At 38.2% G+C, this 20622-nt stretch overlaps 1 protein-coding gene across 2 annotated transcripts in view; it reads left to right on the top strand.

Annotated features, from left to right (window-relative positions):
* LOC149178508 (MAP3K epsilon protein kinase 1-like) overlaps positions 1 to 20622 on the top strand; it is a 199982-nt gene that overhangs the window by 102436 nt on the left and 76924 nt on the right. Inside the window, exons 8-10 of one of the 2 annotated variants that reach the window (XM_089420367.1) lie at positions 11221 to 11352; positions 11699 to 11770; positions 12070 to 12173. In XM_089420367.1, the coding sequence (XP_089276493.1) occupies positions 11221 to 11352; positions 11699 to 11770; positions 12070 to 12173 (308 nt within the window). Of the gene's footprint in view, positions 1 to 11220; positions 11368 to 11698; positions 11771 to 12069; positions 12174 to 20622 lie in introns of those variants that run through there. The other variant, XM_089420368.1, reaches the window with a different exon arrangement.

The raw sequence follows: 20622 nt of genomic DNA on the forward strand, positions 1-20622 counted from the left end.
GATGCAGATCAACTCACATTTGGTTGACAAAGGTACAACCAGATAAATGTGGGTAGCTCTCTCCACGCTATATCAGAGTTTCTACAGTGCAATGGAAGATGTTACTGGAAGAAATGCTTAGATGCATCAAGATGCAGAAGGGAGAAGGCATAGATCCCTTCCTCACCAAGACTCAGGAGGTCCGAGATCAACTTGCAGTTGTTTGGGCAGCGCCTCAACCATCAAAGTTAGTACAATTGGCACTAAACAGTGTCTCAGAGGGTAGGCAAGTCTTCGTCCAAAGTATATTGGGCAGAGAGACATTTCCTAGATGGGATAGGATGTCGGCGGATTGCAGTAGGAGGAAATTAGGCGAGCTTTGCTTAAGAGCTGCATCAGTGGTAGCAGTAGTAGCGGATCGAAGGGTGTGAAGGAGGAGAATGTGGCCCTTGGATAGAAGAATCCTAGTTTGGGGCAGTGAGAGCAGAAGAAGAATAAGAAGAAGGACTTGTCAAAGTTCAAGTACTTCAGGGGTGGTGAGTTCGGTCGCTACAGTGCTGAGTGTCCTCTCAGGAAGAAGGACAAGTGGGAGAAGTAGGATCAGCGGGCGAGATCTCGGGAAATAGACAAGCTTTCCTCTAGGCTAGCGGAAGAGTTTGCTATGTCCTCAAATATACCTCCAGGAGTGAGGTGGGGTGATTTGGTGTTGTAGCCCTAGAGAGCTACAAAGATTGGGCAGGGTCCTTGAGGAGCTCACCTCATGGATCATTACCTGGCTACGGGACCCACAATACTTAGTAGCAAGATGGATCAGTGGTAGTTGATGCAGTCAGTACCAGAGTGACAGTTGCAAACTAGTAGTAGTTAGATGCTGAGGAGTGCAGAGTAGTGTTGACAACAAAGAAGGTGGCTCAACGTAGAGTTGGAAGCAACGCAGATTCTTCAGTGACAGCGCAAAGGCTAGTAGTCGTCAAGATTCAGGAGACAAATGCATCATACTGAACACAGATGATTCAATATTTTGGATGCTTCTTAGTTGCAGTAGTTGTAGTTGCAACAACAACAAATGAGAGGAATTTGTAGTGCAGATCCAGAGTTCACAGTAGTGTAGCAGTGTCAACGACAACACAGATGCAACATCAGTTGCACAGTGGTTGGTGGGCAGTAGCAGCTAGACATCAACATCGTGACAGTGGGTGATCCGGAGACAGGGCATTATGGCAGGATGTGCAACACTAGAGAAAACACAATCCTCGCTAAGAGGAATGTTAGTTTCTGTAGCATCGGACGTGCTCTAGCCACGAATTTTGGTGGAGAGGCTAGAATACATGAGATCTTCAAAAACGAGAAATCGTTTATGGCAATTCCACCTAGAGATGATTTAATTAGATTATTAACCTATTTTTTGAATGTTTCCTAAGTCTAAACTTAGGAAAATTGGTTAATTAATCAAAATTAATTAAGTCAAGGTGAGAATAGTCTAGAAACTCACACAAATCGACCTCAAGATGATCCTAGCCCTTGATTAAGTTTTAATATTGGGCATTGGTGCTCCAACAGAGGATTATAAGAAGTCGATGGGAACTTGGAGAAGAGACTTCAGTGGTTCGATTTCCTTGGTAGATCGATTTCCAGAGAGCAACAATAGTTGCCAGAGAGCCAAAGATTGAAGCAGAGACAGTGACGGGCAGAGACAGTGATCCAGAGGAAGTTTTGTAGATCCGGAGAGGCTGCAACAAGAAGTCTAGTTATTCCCAGTGGGGCAACACAAAGGACCGTGCAATTGCTTCAGAATAGCAACTCGATTTAGCTGGAAGAAAAATCGTTTTCAGATCCAGAGGTCGGGTAGAGGTTCCAGTGTGTCGGAGAAGCGATTTCCTTGGTAGAGACAAGCATATTGACTTCATCAGAGGTAGTTCTAGGCTAGATGCCATAGGGCGTGCGCAAAAACTGCGTAGAGGCTTGCATAAGGGTTCCGGGATGACGAATTTTTGAAGGAAAGTTGTGCCGGGGTTGCTTGTGGAAGAAGGGTAATTCCCTTAGATAATTTTGGCTAAATTTTGTTGCTGTTTGGATTTTTAGTTGGGCATCCATAGATTGTACTTAAATTTCACTACTGCATAATAATAAAATCCTCAGCTGCTGCACCGGTTTTCCCAAGTTGGGTTTTTTTGGGGACAATTGACCAAAAAATAATAGTGTAAAATTTATGTGTGCGCTAGATTTTCTTAGATTCCAATGCTATTTTTCTTTTGCATTTTATTTTTGAAAATCATAGTGTGAATTATTTGGTATTTGACGTAGCAGACTGCAAATAAATTGTTAAATAAATTAACAAATAGGAAATATTTTCCAGTTGCTGTGATAGATGAAATTTTCACACAAAGCACACTTGAAACATAGGCCTGAGTTTTGGGGTGCATTTTCAAATCATGAAATGACGACCAAAACCTTTTTGGATGTTTTGACACTAGAGACTTGGTGTTGTGGAGGTGTTGCTTGTGTGTTAGGTTGTGGATGATTAAATTTTATAGCAGATGATCAAACCCCAAGGTTTAGTATTCTCAAGCTACCTTGAGGTGGATTCCTAGTGCATTTGCATGGTAGAAGAGTAATTTATTTGTTGACCAACAAAGTATTTCTAAAACATAGTCTTGAGTTTTGGGGTGCATTTTCAAAATCTTGAAACAGGACCAAAACCTTTTCGCCTGCTTTGAGACTAGAAACTTAGTGTTGTGGAGGTGTTTCTTGTGTGTTAGGTTGTGGATGATTGAATTTGATAACAGATGATCAAATCCCAAGATTTGGTATTCTCACGTTAGCTTGAGGTGGATTCATAGTGCAATTGCATGGTAGAAGAGTAATTTATTTATTGACTAACAAATATTTTAAACTATGATGAATTTAGTAAGGAGCCATGCCCTTGCTACAGTGGATGTGAAGCTGGACTAAGACATGCTTTTATCCTTGATGCAAGATGGAGGTTACTTCTTATGCACCTTAATGTACTCAGGCGTGGAATCATGTTCCTTGGGCCTACATGAGAGGGAGAGTAGGTCCTCGATGTTGAATTTGAGGGCATCCTAACTCCCCAGATAGGCATTAGGGGATGGTCCCAAGGAAAAAATCAACTTAAAAACGATTTCAAAGAAAAAAAGAAAGTAAGTGGGAAAAGGGGTTAAAAAACTTATGACATCCTTTCCTCTTCAGAATAAAGATAAAAAGGTTTCTATTCTTGTTTTTTGGCCACTTTTCTTGGTTGTCTCAACTCAACCGTTCAAGGTAGTTTGTTTCATTATGCATTTGTATAGTTTCAGCACATTCCATTTATTAATAGAAGTCAAATTTCTATGTATCTCAGTGTTTTGGTTATAAATCTGTATCTCATTTTGTTCGCTTCATAAATCTGGATCAATGGTATTAGAGCGGTCTTTTCTTTATGTGTTTTTCTGTGCACGTCCCCAATGAGGTTGGGTATAAGGAGTTGGGACTTGAATTGCTTGAGCCCTTGAAGATTGTCCTCGTCAACCTCGACGACCTCTCATGGCAGATGAAAGGAAAGACGAGGGAGCAAGAGATCCTATTAAATTGTTGCTCGAGGAAGCCCTCACACAACAAAGGAACACGATGATGGATAATTTTGCCTAAGTCTTTCGATGAATGCCAATAATCGATGTATCTTCATCAAGTGGCTTCTTTGGAGGGTTGCCCTTCAAGGTACAAGCGAACATTGATATTCCTAAATTTGAAGGACAAATAGATGTGGATGTTCTAGACAAATGGTTAAATCTACTAGAATGGTGTTTTTCGTTCCACAATTTTTTCGATAAAGAAAAGATTACCTTTGCACTCCTTAAGGCTGTCCTATGTTGAATTTTATAGCTATGGTCGATCTTCACAATGTTCTTTTGTACTTGTAATATTGAAATATGAATTATATTTGCAAAAGAAAATTTTTATGAAGCATGTTCTTCATGCTTGTGAGAAAAATAAATTATTTATTTGTATGCTCTTTAAGAGCGAGAAAATGAAAATTTAAATTTGTATTTTTGACTCCACAAAGACCAAGTCGGTCCTCAAAGTGACAAGTCGGATTGCCCAAGAGACGTGGCCCTTTGCATGGACAAACCACTATAAATAGAGCCAATTCGTCTCCATCAAAGACACAATTTTTGGATCTAATCTGAGGCAAGTTAATGCAAGGTTCTGAAGCCTAAATCCTATGGTTCTGGGCAAGTTAATGCGAGGTTCCGAGGCAAATTAATGTGAGGTTTTTGAGGTCTATATATTTTCGGTTCTGAGGCAAGTTAATGCGAGGTTTCGAGGCAAATTAATGTGAGGTTTTTGAGGCCTATATATTTTCGATTCTGAGGCAAGTTAATGCAAGGTTCTAAGGCCGATATCTTGCAGTTTTGAGGCACCGTGATGCGAGGTTTTGAGGCCTATATCAGTGTGGATCTGAGGCTTGTATCACACCTATATCATTGTGGATCTGAACCTTGTATCACACCTTTATCAATGCAAATCTGAGGCCTGTATTAGACCTATATCAGTGCGGATCTGAGGCTTGTATCACACCTATATCAATGTGGATATGAGGCTTGTATCACATATATTTCAGTGTGGACTTGAGGCTAGCATCACCTGTATTTCAATGTGGATCTGACCATTGTGTTTCAGTGTGGATCTCAGAGAGAAATACAATGTACTTTGGTCTCTCTTGGAGTTCCAATATCTCTGTGGCATAATGTGAGTTTGAGGCAGACTTGGAGGACGCTTTGTGACCTTGTTGCAAAGCCTCTGTGAATAATGTGGTGGAGGGATGACTTGGTCTTTGGAGATTGGTCATCTTGTTGACTTTGATTTATCTTTTGTTGCATTGATTCTCTAAGGAAAAGGTTAGCTGGGTTTTCCCCCATTGAGGGTTTTCCCAAGGTAATATCACGTGCTCTTTGTGTGGTTGTATCTTTATGATCCTATTATCTTATTTGCTATATGGTTGATGTATTTTGTGTAATTATTGAATGATGGAACTAATGATAAGAATGTGAAAAGGATAATAATCATCAAAGATAATTATTAGCTAAGAAGACCATGTAAAAATCAACATCCTCCATGTCAAGGATTGGTGGTGGGAGACTTACTGTGAGCTAAAGGCCATGGAGGAACCTGCATTGTTTACAATTGTTTACGGATCCTATTAAGGAACAATATTACCTTGTTGGAAGCTACAAGACTAGTATAGGAAATGGACCACACTACGACAAGAGAGGGACCAAACAGTGCCAGAGTTCACAAATATCTTCAATACCTTGCACACCAAGCTAGTTATCAAAGACTTCGAGCAACATCTAGTGCTCAAGTACCATGGTGGTTTGCACAGATACATCCAAACAAAAATGATGTTTCTGGACATCTCCTCAAGTGCAGCATATCGATATGCCATCAAAATTGAGCAAAAGCTTAAATAGAAGAAGCGAGACTTTGTATTTGCGAATCCCTCACAGCAGAAGTAGGGCAAGGGCATCCCCAAATCGTAGAACAAACGACAGAGCTAGGGTAGACCATCCCATGACAACCCATCTAAGCCACAAACAAAGAATGGTAATGTGAAGACGAAGAAAGACACAAGAAAGTGGGGCGAGTTCCACAAGAGCCCGTCCCCTAATACCGATAAATGTTGCGCAAGGCAGTGATTAGTGGCTGAGCTAAAAGCCTCAGAGTCATATGTAGGTTCTGACTCCGAATTAGACCTGGACAAGGGGAATCATATTGTTGATGTAGAACCCAATGCCGTCGTTGCCATCACCAAGGTCCAACAAAGTGAGACTGAAGATCTAAAGGAAGGTGAGTGCCTCTTTCACTCACAAATGTGGGTGGAGGGTGGTCCACTCATTTCATTGTCGATAGTAGAAGTCAAAAGAGCGTCATCTCGATAGAGGTTTTTAAGCGGTTAGACTTGTCGACAACACCACACTTGTAGCCATACACATCGGGTGGCTTTGCCAACAATTCCACCTGCCCTAGGACATCAAGCCCTTCAAGGACGAAGTATTCTGTGATATGGCTCGCCTTGAAGTTTGTGATGTTCTTTTAGGCCAACCATACTTGTGGAAGCGTCATGTTGTATATGAGTTAAACCTTGTCGTGTTATTATTACTGTGGGCAGACAATTATACAGGATACCAAAGGTAGCTCCACCTACTACCATTTCTTTGATCTCTGATAAACAATGTAGTAAGGTTATCTCCAAGACTGATAAATTTGTCTTCTTCATAATTCACTCTCAAAGTATGGAGAAGATTTTGGCCACATCCATAGCCTCCACCTAGGACCCCTCCACGCAACAGAAGCAAGTGGACAAGGTCATGAAGGAATACAAAGATATCTTCTCCTCACCTACTGGGGTACCTTTGCACTAGCAAGTCAAGCATTCAATTGATTTGACCCCTGATGCATCTCTCCTCAATGAGCCAATCTATCACCAATCTCTTCTAGAAAATGAGGCTATCAAGTGCCAAGTCCAAGAGCTTCTCCAAAAAGGGCACATTCGACCTAGTTCCTCTCCTCGTTGAAGCCCAATTGTACTCGTGGAAAAGAAAGATGGGACTCGACGATTGTACATTGATTAACAAACCTTGAACAAAATCACAATCACAAACCAATACCCAATTCCCTTGATTGATGATCTTCTTGACCAATGCAAGTGGGCCAAGTACTTCAGTCATATTGATTTGAAGTTCGACTACCACCAAGTCCCAATAGAATCAACTGATATATGGAAGGCTACTTTCAAGTCCAAGGAGGGTCTTTTTGAAATGTTGGTCATGTCCTTTGGTTTGATGAATAGCCCCACAATTTTCATGAGGCTGATGGATGATATTTTGTGGCCTTTCACCAATTCGTTTGTGGTTGTATATTTGGATGATACCCTCAAGGCTTATCTACAACGAGAGTTGGGCATAACACTTGTAGCATATTAAGCAGGTTCCTCACACTCTGTGCAACACAAGCTATGTGCTAACTTGGAAAAATGCTCCTTTGGTATGAACAAGGTACAATACCTAGGCTACATTATTGATGAGCAAGTTGTGCATGTGGATCCAGTGAAAATCCAAGTGATTTGGGATTGGCCAACCCCAACAACTCTATGTTATGAATATAATTCATAACAATTAGATAAATAAAATAAATATAAATATTAAATAATTAAATATTATTTAGGTTAAATAGTCATTTAATTAAGTGAAAAGGTATGTCTAAAAGACATGCCCATTCACAAAAGGTCACCTGCTGAGGTATAAAAGTAGGGCCTCATTGTAACATCTTATATCAGCATATACAATTATATATAATAATAATAAGTTATTATTACAAATACTTGTGTGTATTTTACATTCAAGTTTTCAAGCTATCAGTCTTCGTCCTTCAGCCTAAGTTTTTATGCTACAGTGGTATCAGAGCCATGGCACACGATATAATCATGTGGGTCTTTGAATGTTGTTCGCGGCACAATGTGCCATTACGTTCACGTCCTGAATGCATTGAGCAGTTTAGTGAAATTCAAGAAGCATTTTAGCGATTAGAAAAATCATTTGCAGAAGTTAAAGAATGTCAAAAGGAAATCGATAATAAGGAAGATGAGCTAGATGACGATAGGAAGAAAGTCATTTCGAGCCAAAAAAATTTCCGTGAGAACAAAGAAAATGAAAAATTAATATCTAAGTGCACGACAGACAATAAAAAACCTTAAGGTATTGAAAAGGTCATAGAAGAGCTTGCAAAGAAAGAAGGAGAGTTCAAAGGGAAGGGCAGTGGCAAGCGCCCTAACCGTAAATTCACTTTTACTCCCAAGGATAAATGGCAAGAAAAACCTAAAGGAGAAATTAGAACTTCTGTTACCGAGGATAATGTACCCAATACTCCAGATGCAAAATCCGAAACTCCATGGAAACATTCTTTACGCAAGGTTTTTTTTGATGTTGCAGAAACACCTAAAGGAGAAACTAAAAAATCTCCTAGCCCAGAGTTTTATCTTGAGTCTCCTCTAAAATTGGACAATGTCGATATAGAAAGACGTGAAAAATCTGCTAGCCCAGAGTTTCATATTGCGCCTCCAAACCTTGAGAATTTCGAAAGAAGAAGACGTGAAAAAGCTTCCAAAACAGAAACTCCAGTGAAAATTTTTGTACCCAAGAAGTCAAATCCAATTGCAATTGAAAAATACGAAACTCCAGTGAAAACTCGAGTGAGTGCTCTTGCTAAAGTACCATAGGAAGAACCCACGAGAGTTGGAAAACTCGAAACGCTCGAAGAGTCCAGACAACATATTTTTAACAATCCGTTTTTTGATACGGATGATGATGGGCTCACCAGAACCAGTAAAATTTTTGCAGGCCTTCCCCAGCCAAGCGAGACGAATTGCAGTTCCTGGTTGAGTTCAGGGTTTTAACATTCCAGAAGCCACTTGGAGATGGACATTTTAGTGTCTGCTACAGAGTTTTGCACCTTCTGGACGGCTGCTATTATGCTCTAAAAGTTTCGAAAAAAATTTAAGCTCTTAGACCCCAAAAATGATACATTTGTGCGTGCCCATGGTGAGGTTCAAGCTATGTCTTACTTAGCTACCCATCAGAATGTTGTGGCATATTATGGGGCCTGGTATGAAAAGTGCCACCTCTACATTCAATTGGAATATTGTGATGAGACCTTGGAATCTAAAAGCCTTAGAGGGGGCTTGGCAACAGAATTTGATTTTCGAAATGTACTCTTTCAGTTGGCTAAGGGAGTAAGGCATATCCATAAAATGGGATTAGTGCATCTTCATATCAAGCCTGCAAATACACTGGTTAAAAATGGTTTTTATAAGATTGGGGACTTTGGTTTGGCCGTATCTGCTGAAGGACAATTAGGTGAACTTAACTTCTCTACAGTAGGGGATGGGAGATATACGCCCGGCAACACCGAGAGTTGAAAAACTAAGGTTGATATATTCTCCTTGGGTATCACAGTTTACGAAATTATGTTGAGACACCATCTCGGTGGATGTAAAAATGTACCCCTTAAAAGGGTCGAAGATTTTCCAAGGGTCCATGAGTTCAACATTGATTTTAGTCTTCCTGGTTATGCACCGCCATTTCTCGAGCTTCTGCAGTCTATGCTGTGGCAAAACACAAGCTTCAGGGCCACCGCTGCTGAAATTGTCAGAGATCCAATGTTTGATGATGTTCGGGAATTTATCGAAAAGCAATCGAATGAGTAATGCTGTTTGGGCATTGAACGAAATGATGAGATAGAGCGGGGAATTTCTCCAATTCATGTCAAAAGAATCTCGATGTACACCGGATATGAATTTGTCAAACCATAAGATTATGAATGCGCAAGAAGAATTGTTATTTTTCTGTTATCCTATTTAAAAAAAAATGGCGTGAGAGCATTTCTTCTTCGAAACCGTCTCCAGTGAACATCGCCACGTATGGCCAAATGACTAACATACAAACGTTAATGGTTATATATATATATATATATATATATATATATACACATTCAGGTTAATATGTATATTATATAAAACTTATATATATATATATATATATATATATATATATATATATATATATATATATATATATATATATATATCAATCTAATTTAATTTATTTAAAAAAATAAATTTAGAGTTAATTAAAAAAGAAAAAGATTAGTACAAAAAAAAATCAGCAAAAAAAATGAAAAATAAAAAATTGAGTTATATATATATATATATAAAAAATTAATTAATTAGAGTAAAAAAAAAACATTATTAGACTTGTTAACAAAAAATAAAAAAATTATTATTATTTATAAAAAATATAAAGCTTCCGAAGGGAGAGGCTATGTTATGAATATAATTCATAACAATTAGATAAATAAAATAAATATAAATATTAAATAATTAAATATTATTTAGGTTAAATAGTCATTTAATTAAGTGAAAAGGCATGTCTAAAAGACATGCCCATTCACGAAAGGTCACCTACCGAGGTATAAAAGCATGGCCTCATTGTAACATCTTGTATCATTATATACAATTATATATATAACAATAAATTATTATTACAAATACCTGTGTGTATTTTACATTCATGTTTTCAAGCTATCAGTTTTCGTCCTTGAGCCTAAGTTTTTATGCTACACTCTAACAAAGCTTTGTAGGTTCTTGGGTCTTGCTAACTTCTACCGAAGATTTGTGTTGAGGTTCTCTTATATCACTTGGCCCTTAAGTTAAGTGACCAAGTGAGGAGCTAAAGCAAAGTTGTTTTTGATCTGAGTTGCAGTAGGAGGCATTTGTTGATCTAAAATATTGCCTTTGCTTTGCACGAATCCTCACCCTACCAGACCTGCAACAACCATTTGAGATTGAGATAGATGCCTTTGACTATGCTATTGGTGTAGTCCTCACTTTCGACATCCAGTGGCCTATCACAGTGAAACACTCTCTGATAATGTCTGGATATACCCAACCTACGATAAGGAGATGTACTCCATCATTCAGGGCTACCGACAATGGAAGCATTACATTATGGGGAAGGGGACGATCATCCACACTGATGATATTCATTTACAATTTATGCAGATACAAGGGAAGTTATAATTTGATTGCCATAAAAAATGGTCCACATACCTATAACAATTTCATTTGAACATTAAATACAAGAAGGGTAGCACTAATCGCGTTGGAGGGTCCCTTAGTTGGGCCCCATTTGTGGTGCTAACCACAATTCTTAACTCTTGTGGGTGTGAGACCTCTGGGTGGCCACAATTATACATCAATGACTCAGAATTACCTGCCACATACTAGATGTTGTTAGCAAACAAGCAAGTTCTATGCTTCCACCTCTAGGATGCATTGTTGTGCTACCTGGGCCACCTTTGTGTTCTTTCAACCGAGCTTGCCAAGCTGATTTGAGAGGCACATTAGAGTCGGGTGGCAGGGTACTTTAGTGTACAGTAGAAACTAGAAATACTTAAACATTTCAATGATTTATAAAATTTCAATGATTTAGCTTTTATGTTTCTATCTTTATTTACTCTAGTTTAAATTTTTTATGACGTTTATAAAATTTGGGAGGTGTTTCTACATATACCCTGAATGTGTTGCCCTGATTTCATGTCCCTGTGTCCCAGAAACTCGGTGAAACATTGATGAATAACAAGGAATGTACTGACATCTAAAATTCTGATATTAAATTTTGTTTGCAGGTAATTGAGATGTCAGGAGTCAGTGCTGCATCAGATATCTGGAGTGTAGGTTGCACAGTGATAGAGCTGCTCACATGTGTTCCTCCATATTATGATCTTGCACCTATGCCTGCTCTCTTCCGGATTGTGCAGGTGGTTGCTATCTAAGTATGTTGTGCGGAAATAGTTAAGCTTGTGTTTTGTTCTAACTATATAATTTATATGAAGAATTCCTTTTACAGCTTAGGTTCTGAAAGAAATTGGAAAGCTATGCATTTGTTCAGATTCTAGAGCTAAAAATTTCCATGGTTGCATCTAAATATGGTGTTCTTGAATTTTATGTTTTGTCTCATTTGAAATCTATATTTCATGTGAAATGTTCCATCCTCGGTTTGATTGATGAAAGTAAACAAAGTGTGTTGCATGTTCAGAGTTGGAGCTTGCTTATTTTTTAAACTTTGGAATGCTGCAATGTTAAAAAAATATTCTTGTATTTCAGGATGAGCATCCTCCCATACCTGAGCATTTGTCGCCTGATATAACGGATTTTCTGCATCAGTGCTTCCGTAAGGTAGTTGAACTATCGAAATATCCAAAAATATTTCTGTGAAGTGATTATTGGAACAGTTTTAGGCAGTTTTCTTCTCTCGAGGAAAGTGAGCTTGCTGAAGCTTTCTCACTAGTCTATTATCTTTGAATACTTTGTATAGATGGTTTTTTGAAATTCATAGAGTTAATACCTTTGTAAAATTTATATCATAGAATGCTATCAAAATTGTGTAGCATATTTTCGTGGAATGTTATTTCAGAATATTGTATTTTTCTAAAGCATTACTGGTTGGCTTTAAGTTTGTGTATTTTACTTTGCAGGATGCAAAATTAAGACCAGATGCAAAAAATCTATTGATGCACCCATGGATCCAGAATTCTAGGAGAGCTTTACAATCACTACAGAGAACAGGTGGCAGAATTGGGTATTTTCTTTATCTTTATTGTTTTTTCAGGAATTCAGAGAAGTATAAAGTGGCATGAAATGAAACTTTTTTTATTGCTACTGGAAGACACAGTTCAACTGGTTGTTGTTCAGCTCCTCCTAGGGTCCCTCAACCAGTCTCTCTCAGCCCCAGACACTCCCTAAATGACATCATCAGGCAGTATTTGTTCCTTCTATGTGACTTAAGCTTAAGTTAATTTTTTCCTTCAATTTCACTCAGACTTATTTTATTTCATAAAATTAAATTTATATCATAGAATATTATCTCTTAACACCATTCTTAATTTACTAGCTTGTTAACTTTCGGCAAGCTCGTCTCAGAATTTTGCAATCTTGTCCTTGAACAATGGATTGGCAAATATTTCAGCCAGTTGAAAACACCTTGGATTCTTAACCATCCAGTTGGTCGCTCCAATCTTTTGAAATCCTTCTCCAAACCGTTGAACTCCTATGTCTTCAAAGATGCTTCCTGCTCAAGTAAATATTATTTAAAATGATCAATAAAATCAAAATGTTAGATTTGGCATTAATAAAGTCAATTTGAGTGTAGGTTATTTTATGCTGTTATGACTTATTTCACTTTATTGTGTTTCTCACTCTATCCCATATTTATAAAATGAATTGACTCAACTCGTGTGTAATCCTATATAAGAAAGTTTTTGCTCTCATAGTATGTAATACAACATGGAGAACTCTTTTGAGGTATCTTGGTTTCTTTATGTGTTTGATTTATGTAATATGGTATGAGAACTCAGCTAGAGCCACAGAGTTTGTGAGAGTGAAAGACATAAGGACTGCTGCCAATAGAGACGGATTGATGGATTGCTAATGTAGCACATTGAGGAGCCAAAGAGTTGCATTGAAACCAGATATTGTTTTTTTAAAGCAAGGTCAATTGTTTTTAAAATTTTAAGCCACCATATGAAGATTTAAGCTTGTTAAAATTGGCAACTAGGGCCAAATTCCACCTTGGGACAGCTCATTTGATGAAGATGATGATTGCATTAAATTCCTCTTTTTGAGAGGACCAAAATTGATATAAAGATCATCCAATTTGGACAAGTAGAAGTGTGTTTTTTAATTTATGCCCACACATGTGCAAATTGTTTAGGTTGGCCACATCATCATGTAGGCTCATGAAGCCCAATGGACGTGACTCTTCATCCTCAACGACTTGTATAAATACAAGTGCCCTCTCACCTCATTTGGCATCATCATCACACACATTTCTTCTCTCTCCTTCTCTCATTGGTTCATACAACTATTGGGCAAATCTTCTCTCTCTCACACATGTGGTAGAAGGACGAATTTTCTGGGCAAATTGCAGGGCCGAATTTCAGGACTGTTGTAGGAGTTTGACCAGCGTTGACCGAGCACTTTGACTCATCCTTTGACTGTGATTTTTGTGGGAAAATTTCGTTTTTGGCAGGCCGTACAATTTGGCACAGGAACCGAGAATTTCTGGGCACTTTGACTGCAGGGTTGACTGCAAACCTGACTGCAGAGTTGACCAAGTTTGACTACAGTTTTTAGGATTGTTTTGGGCTGACTTTGACCACTTTATCAGGCCGAGTTTAACTAGGTATGAATGAGCTCCAAAAAGGAAGATTTGTTGTTGCGTTGACCATCTTTGACTTTCTGGTTAGGGTTGAATTTGACTGCAGATTTGACAGGGTTGTTTTGACTGTGATTTGGCAAATCAAATTTTCACTTTTGTGGTCTCTCTCTGTGTTAAACATTTGATATAATAATAAGAATAATTGATCAAAGGGTTTTCCCCACATTGGGGTTTTTCCCTGGCGTCTGCCAAATATGGTGTCCTCTTTTCTTCGCTTGACTATCATGCATGGAAGATGACTTTGGATTTGACTTTGGAAGAGAATGATGCTATGGACTATGTAAAGGGAAGAGTGGTGGAGCCTCTTTCAAATGCACCTGCCGCTGCAAAGGCTAAATACAAGAAAAGTGAAGTCAAAGCGAAAAGAATTATCATTGACTCCATTCAAAAGCATTTGGTTGCCTATATTTCTAATTTGGGAACATCTAAGTAGATGTATGATAAGATGAATGGGATGTTCAAAGTAAACAATGCAAATCGAATTCTCTTTCTCAAGAACAAGTTGAAGGACATCAAGATGGATAAACGAGATTCTATCCAATCCTACTTCATGAAGATCACGAAAATAAAAAATGACCTTCTATCTGTTGGAGAATTCGTGGTTGACAGGGAGCTCACACTGATCGTTCTTGGAGGTCTTACAAGAGCATGTGATGTGTTTAACAACACCATTCTTAACAATGACAGGATTCCTAGTTTCGATGAATTATTGGATAGATGCACTCATGAAGAGATGAGGATGATGGAGAGAGACAAGCCTTCAAATGGAAATGAACCTACTGCTTTCTTCGCTCGTGCAAAGAGGAAGAACAATGTTGTTCCAAAGAGACAAAGTCAAGGATTCAAAGAAGGAAGAAAAGGAAGGTGTTTCAATTGTAACAGGTTCAACCACTATGCTAGAGAGTGTCCTCACAAGAAGAACTATACAAGGGATGATGACAACAACAACAACAAAGGCAATGGAAATCAAAGGAACAACAAGTTCAATAATAAAGGAAAAAGGAATGCGCCCGCTGCTTGATATGGAAATGGTCGACCTCCCAAAAGATCAAGAAACTCCAGGTATGAGGAAAGTAATGTTGTAGAAAAAACATTTTTTTTTATCCTATTTCCACTCTATCTACTGCCTCTCCTCTGGACACTTTGGATCACTGGCTGATTGATAGTGGAGCCTCAAGGCACTTCACTGGATACAAAGAAGCCCTCTCAATTTTGGTTGAAAATAAGAGTAATTTAGAGATCATACTTGGAGACAATGCCACCTACCCTGTGAAAGGGATAGGTATTGTTACTCTTCACTTGAATCAAGGTCAAACCGTTCATCTACAAGAAGTATTGTATGTACCCGATTTGAAGAACTTGGTGTCTATTTTTGCGATGGAAGATAAAGGCTTCAAGGTAGCATTCATTGATGGAAAGGTACATATTTGGCCAAAAAACCCTAAAGATGCATTCACACCTGGATTTAGGGTTGATGGTCTCTATCAAGTTGGAGGAAGTCCTTTGGGAGTCTTGACTTGCGATGCTTCACTTCAAGCTGAGCTATGGCACCGAAGGTTTGCCCACTTACATTACAAAGCCTTACCTGGGGTAAGGAAGATGGTCATAGGTATGCCCGATTTCAACATGAATCATGAAGGAGTTTGTCAAGGTTGTGCAACTAGGAAACTCACAAGGGGACCATTCCCTTCAAGTGAAAGCCAAACTACCGATATTCTTCAATTGGCCCATTTTGACCTATCTGGTATGTTGTCTGTAACATCACTGGGGGGATACTTATACTGTGCAATTTTTGTGGATGATTTCTCTCATAAAACATGGATCTATTTCTTGAAGAAGAAGGATGAAGTGTTCAAATGGTTCTGTTCTTTCAAATCCTTGGTGGAGAATCAAACAGGGAAGAAGATCAAGATATTGAGGACCGACAATGGAACCAAATATGAATCAAATGAATTCAATGACTTTTGCAGAGAGGCTAGCATTAAGAGGGAGACAACTGTTCCATACACTCTTGAGCAAAATGGAGTTGCTGAAAGGAAGAATCAAAGAATCATGGAAGCCACCCGTGCCCATCATCAAGGTCTACCAAAGTTCTTATTGGGAGAAGTTGCCAACACTATTGTGTATGTTCAAAATAGGAACTTGCATCAAGCACTGGATTTCAAGACACCCAAAGAGTTTTCATTGGTAAGAAACCTGATGTTTCTCATTTTAGAATATTTTGTTGTCTTGTGTATTTTCATGTGCCTAAAGAGAAAAGAAACAAGTTGGAAGCATCTAGAGAGAAAGGTATATTTTGTTGAGGAATATAGGGCATGTAGTAGATAACAATTTCTCTTCTTGATAATTCCTTGTAATGCTCTTTTACTTTCGTATTCTTGTATTCAGTTCCTAGTTAGATTATTAATGTGTTCTTTCATCAAGACAATTATCAATATGCAATAATAAAAGGGACAAGTGACACAGTATACAGGCTTCTCCAACCAAGGCGAAAACCTCTCAACTCTTGAGAGGAAAATCAGATCAAAATTCTTCTTCTTAGATCTTCAATTGATAAGTACCAAGACCATGACACAAACCCTTGACTCTTGTATCTTTCCAAGAACCTGGTCACCAACCTAGATACTCTGCCTCTTCCTTTGCTCTGCCTTTCTCACAATGCTTTCCTTGGCTTCTTCTAGAGAACTCGGTCTTTATCCTTCTTACTGCTTCTTTTTGACTTTCCCTAGAGAATCTCTGTCTCTAAGTAGTTCCTGGATTTCCTAGGGACTTGGTCTCTAGGTCTCTACTTTGACTTCCTAGAAGGTTCCTTCTCTTGCTGCCCTAACTTCACACTTCCCAGAAGATTCTGCTGCCCATACTTTGCACTGCCCTTGAAGATTTTGCTACCCAGAAGAATTTTCGCTGTCCGAAAAGAATGCCTTTTTCGTTGGCCCAAAAGAAACCCTAATTTAGTATCACATAGAAGAATCCTCTTTCTTTCTTCGCACTTCTCTTTCTCTTCCTTCTTCGTACTGCTGCTTCTCTTCCTTCTTTCGCACTTCTTGTCTCAAGTGAGTTGAGTTCTTGTTTTCAAATGGAGGACGAGTTAGGCTATATATACACCTCCTTCACTGCTCTTTAGGCCAACTTGACAATTGGAGTTAGGTTGACTTGATCTAGTAGCTTCCTCATCGTTTGTAGGCCGACTTGAAGAGGTTTGGTGAGAAGTTCTTGGAGGATATTTTACATAGATAATATTGACCTTTTTCCAAGTGTAACATGACTTCATTTACATGACAATGACTCTTACATTTTATGATTAGATGACAAATAAATCCTAAAGACTCTCAATTGGAGTCTTGACTTAAAAACAAAATCCTTGCTCATGAAACCCATGAAGAAAGTTAATAAAGTAATTTCATTTTTCTTTATTTACATCTCATTACATAAAATCATAGTTACATGTCATTATGAAGACCAAACCTAGTTACACTTTTCAACACTCCCTCTTAACTAGGGATGTATTCATAATGGTACCTTGGACTTTCTCAATCTGGAGAATCTCTTAAGAAGAATTCGGGTTTGTAACTCATTTGTTATAGTATCATAACAACCAACATTGTCATATAGTAAGGCCTTGACTAACAACTCTATCTTCCCACAAGATTAGAGCACAATGCTAGCAAGACCAATGATTTATAGACATACTCATTATTGTCTCTCTTGAAACATATCCCACCCAGGTTCTCTCAGGGTATGCTCCATTAGGACTATTCTTATCTTCGATTGCCCAGTCCTCAAAGAATATCGATCCTCCACGAGTATTACTGTTGGATGTCCTATCTCATCCTCAAAGAGTATCAGATGCCAAATTATTACACAATCCTCCAGTCTGCCTTCCAAGGTGAAGAAAAAAACATGTCTATCTCTCTCCTTTTCAAAGCAGGAGGATATATTCAATTAAAGGAATGTACTCATTCCATCACAAAGGAATGTACCTAAGATTCCTGCTTAGGAATTTCCAAGTTTCTTCCAAGTAAGAAACTTCTTTATCATGCTCCCTCTTAACTAGGGACTTCTCGTAGCTTCTCTTGTGGAGATCCTAGAACAACCAGCTGCTTGAAGATCTCCTTCCTTTAATGTCATGAATTTCTTATTCGTTAAGGAGTCTTCAACTTTGGGCACTTCTACATAAGGCACCGTTCATTCATCATGAGTTAGTCATGTCTTCAACTTATCAGAAAGTGATCCATCATATCTTTCATTTGTCTTTGCTTCATGTTATTATGCTTTAATGCCATATTTTACGGAAGGACATTACATCCTTCTATATGGTCCACCCACATAATCTCATCCAGATATTAGTTCAAAAAATAATCAATGAACATATTAAATCAAGGTTACCTTTACATTGACATCTTTCTTTTAGTATGAGCAACTTGCATGCAGATTGACACATCTCCCATTAATATTCATTGTCAAGGGTTTCTACCTTTTTCCGATTTTCATCAGAATCTTCACATCTTTCTCGGAGATCTTCTAGTCAAATCTTCTTGGACTTCGGATGTTGAATTCCTTCTATCTTCGTTGCATTTCATCACTATCTCTTCATATCTCTTCACACTTTATCCCCGGGAGCTTCCAATATTAGTTTTTAATTGTAGTCAACTTTCTCATGATTCATATGAGAACATATTATGTTGATTTCATTTGGTGTGACTTATGCTTTGCTGCAAACTTTCAGAAGAGGAGATCCTTTTCTTTTCTTTGACCATAGTGATCCATATTATCTGCAACCATATGACTTCTACCATAATCTGTGTAAGCATATATACTTGATCTTCCTTTCGGTCATTTTGACTTCCTATAGTAGCTTCATTTGAACGAGGGAACTTAATCTTGCTATTCCTGTGATGTCATCATACCTTCATTCCTTGAATCCTACGAGATGGAATTCCTTGTTGAAAACCTTTTGCTTCCTTCCTTGATTAGTGAATCCTCTAATGAGAATTCCATCAGAGAGACCCGAGGATGTTTCATATCCTCACCCAACAAATGTTTTCTTTATATATTTTGTACGATGTCTTTAGTCTATGATGACCTTCATTTCTTTCTATACATATCACTGAGGTTTTCTAAGAGCTTCTAATAAGATTTAACCCAGACATACTTTCTTCTTCCCATGTCATGAGCTCTTACTTCTAATGCTTCCATCATGATGCTATGTTGATGTATTCTATCCTATCTATAATTTACAAGTGAAAAGTACCTTCTTGTGAGGAAGATCATCTCAGTCATAATAGAGATCTTTTACTTCTTCATTCTTCGACTTCTTAGACTCAGGTTCTTTCACTTCTTCGGTGATGTGGGCTTCTTCCCTATTTCTCTTGTCCTTACCACGTTTAGGACAATCTCTTTTATAGTGCCCTAGTTCTTGACATCCATAACATCTTACTTTATCCATGTTCCTCCTTTTCTTTTGAGGACCAAACCTTCCAAATTTTCCTTTCCTTCTTGTTGTAGCAGCATATGCTTGATTCTGCTCACTTGGTCCAACATCAAGCTTTGCCTTCAGTCTCGTTTCTTTAATCTTACAGAGTGACCATAGATCTTGAAATGGAGGAGTGTCTTTCTTCCCATATAAACTTGAATTGAAGTTACCCCATTCTTTCGGAAGTGCATTTAGCACTACTGTGGTCATCTCACTATCAAACATTACTTCTCCTAATTCTTGTAGTTGATCCTGAATTTCTGATATCCTCATGAAGTATGAGGCTATTCCATCTTCCTTTGATATCTTTAGTTTGTAGAGTTCTTGCCTTAGAGAAATTACTTCTCCCGTAGTACTTACTGAAAACAATTCTACCAATTTGTCATATATAGCTTTCGCTGTTTCTAATTTTGATACACATGGGATTAGAGAGTCTTCTATAGATTCTATAAGAGTCCTCTGGGCTCTCACTTCTCCCTTCATGTATTTTGCATGTGGTTGAGTATCTTCCTTCGCAGGTTTTGTTACCGATCCTTTGATGTGATTCATGACCTCATTTTCAATAAGATTAAGGTCTGTCCTTTTCTTCCATGCAAGGTAATTTGCAACCCCAACCAATTTATTGCTTTCCTTGCAAAAGGACATTTTAATATTATCGGATATAGTCATAGACTTACCTGAGAGATTGTTGTGTGCTTCCTCCTTGATGTTGAGAGAGGATTTGCTTCTTGTGAGGTTGATGAGAGAGAGCTTGATTCACGATCTTTCTTGAGTGTTCTATTCTTCCTTCAATTTGAAGAGCTTTGACTTCTTCGAGTGATGATCTTAGAAGAGCTTCTAGGGCTTTCTATCTTTCCTTTTTTTTTCCTTCTTGAAGACTACTTCAATATAGTAGATGTAGATCTAGGGTTTCCGATTGATGAAGATCTAGATTTCTTGATTGGAGTACTTTGACTTTCTTTGATCCTTCTTTGAAGTTTGTCTCTTGTGTGCTCACTTGCCTTGACTGCGCTTTCTTGTCTTTAGCACGTAAGCTCTGATACCATGTTGAGAAATATAGGGCATGTAGTAGATAACAATTTATCTTCTTGATAATTGCTTGTGATTCTCTTTTAGTTTCTTATTCTTGTATTCAATTCCTTGTTAGCTTATTAATGTGTTCTTTCATCAAGACAATTATCGATATGCAAGAATAAAAGAGACAAGTGACATAGTATATAGGCTTCTCCAGCCAGGGCCAAAACCTCTCACCTCTTGAGAGGAAAATCTGATCAAAATTCTTCTTCTTGGATCTTCAATTGATAAGTACCAAGACCGTGACATAACCCTTGGCTCTTG

Source organism: Pinus tabuliformis, chromosome 4_1 (genome assembly GCF_031772625.1).
Source record: "Pinus tabuliformis cultivar Carrire ecotype Pingquan chromosome 4_1, CPIR1, whole genome shotgun sequence".
Classification (NCBI taxonomy): domain Eukaryota; kingdom Viridiplantae; phylum Streptophyta; class Pinopsida; order Pinales; family Pinaceae; genus Pinus; species Pinus tabuliformis.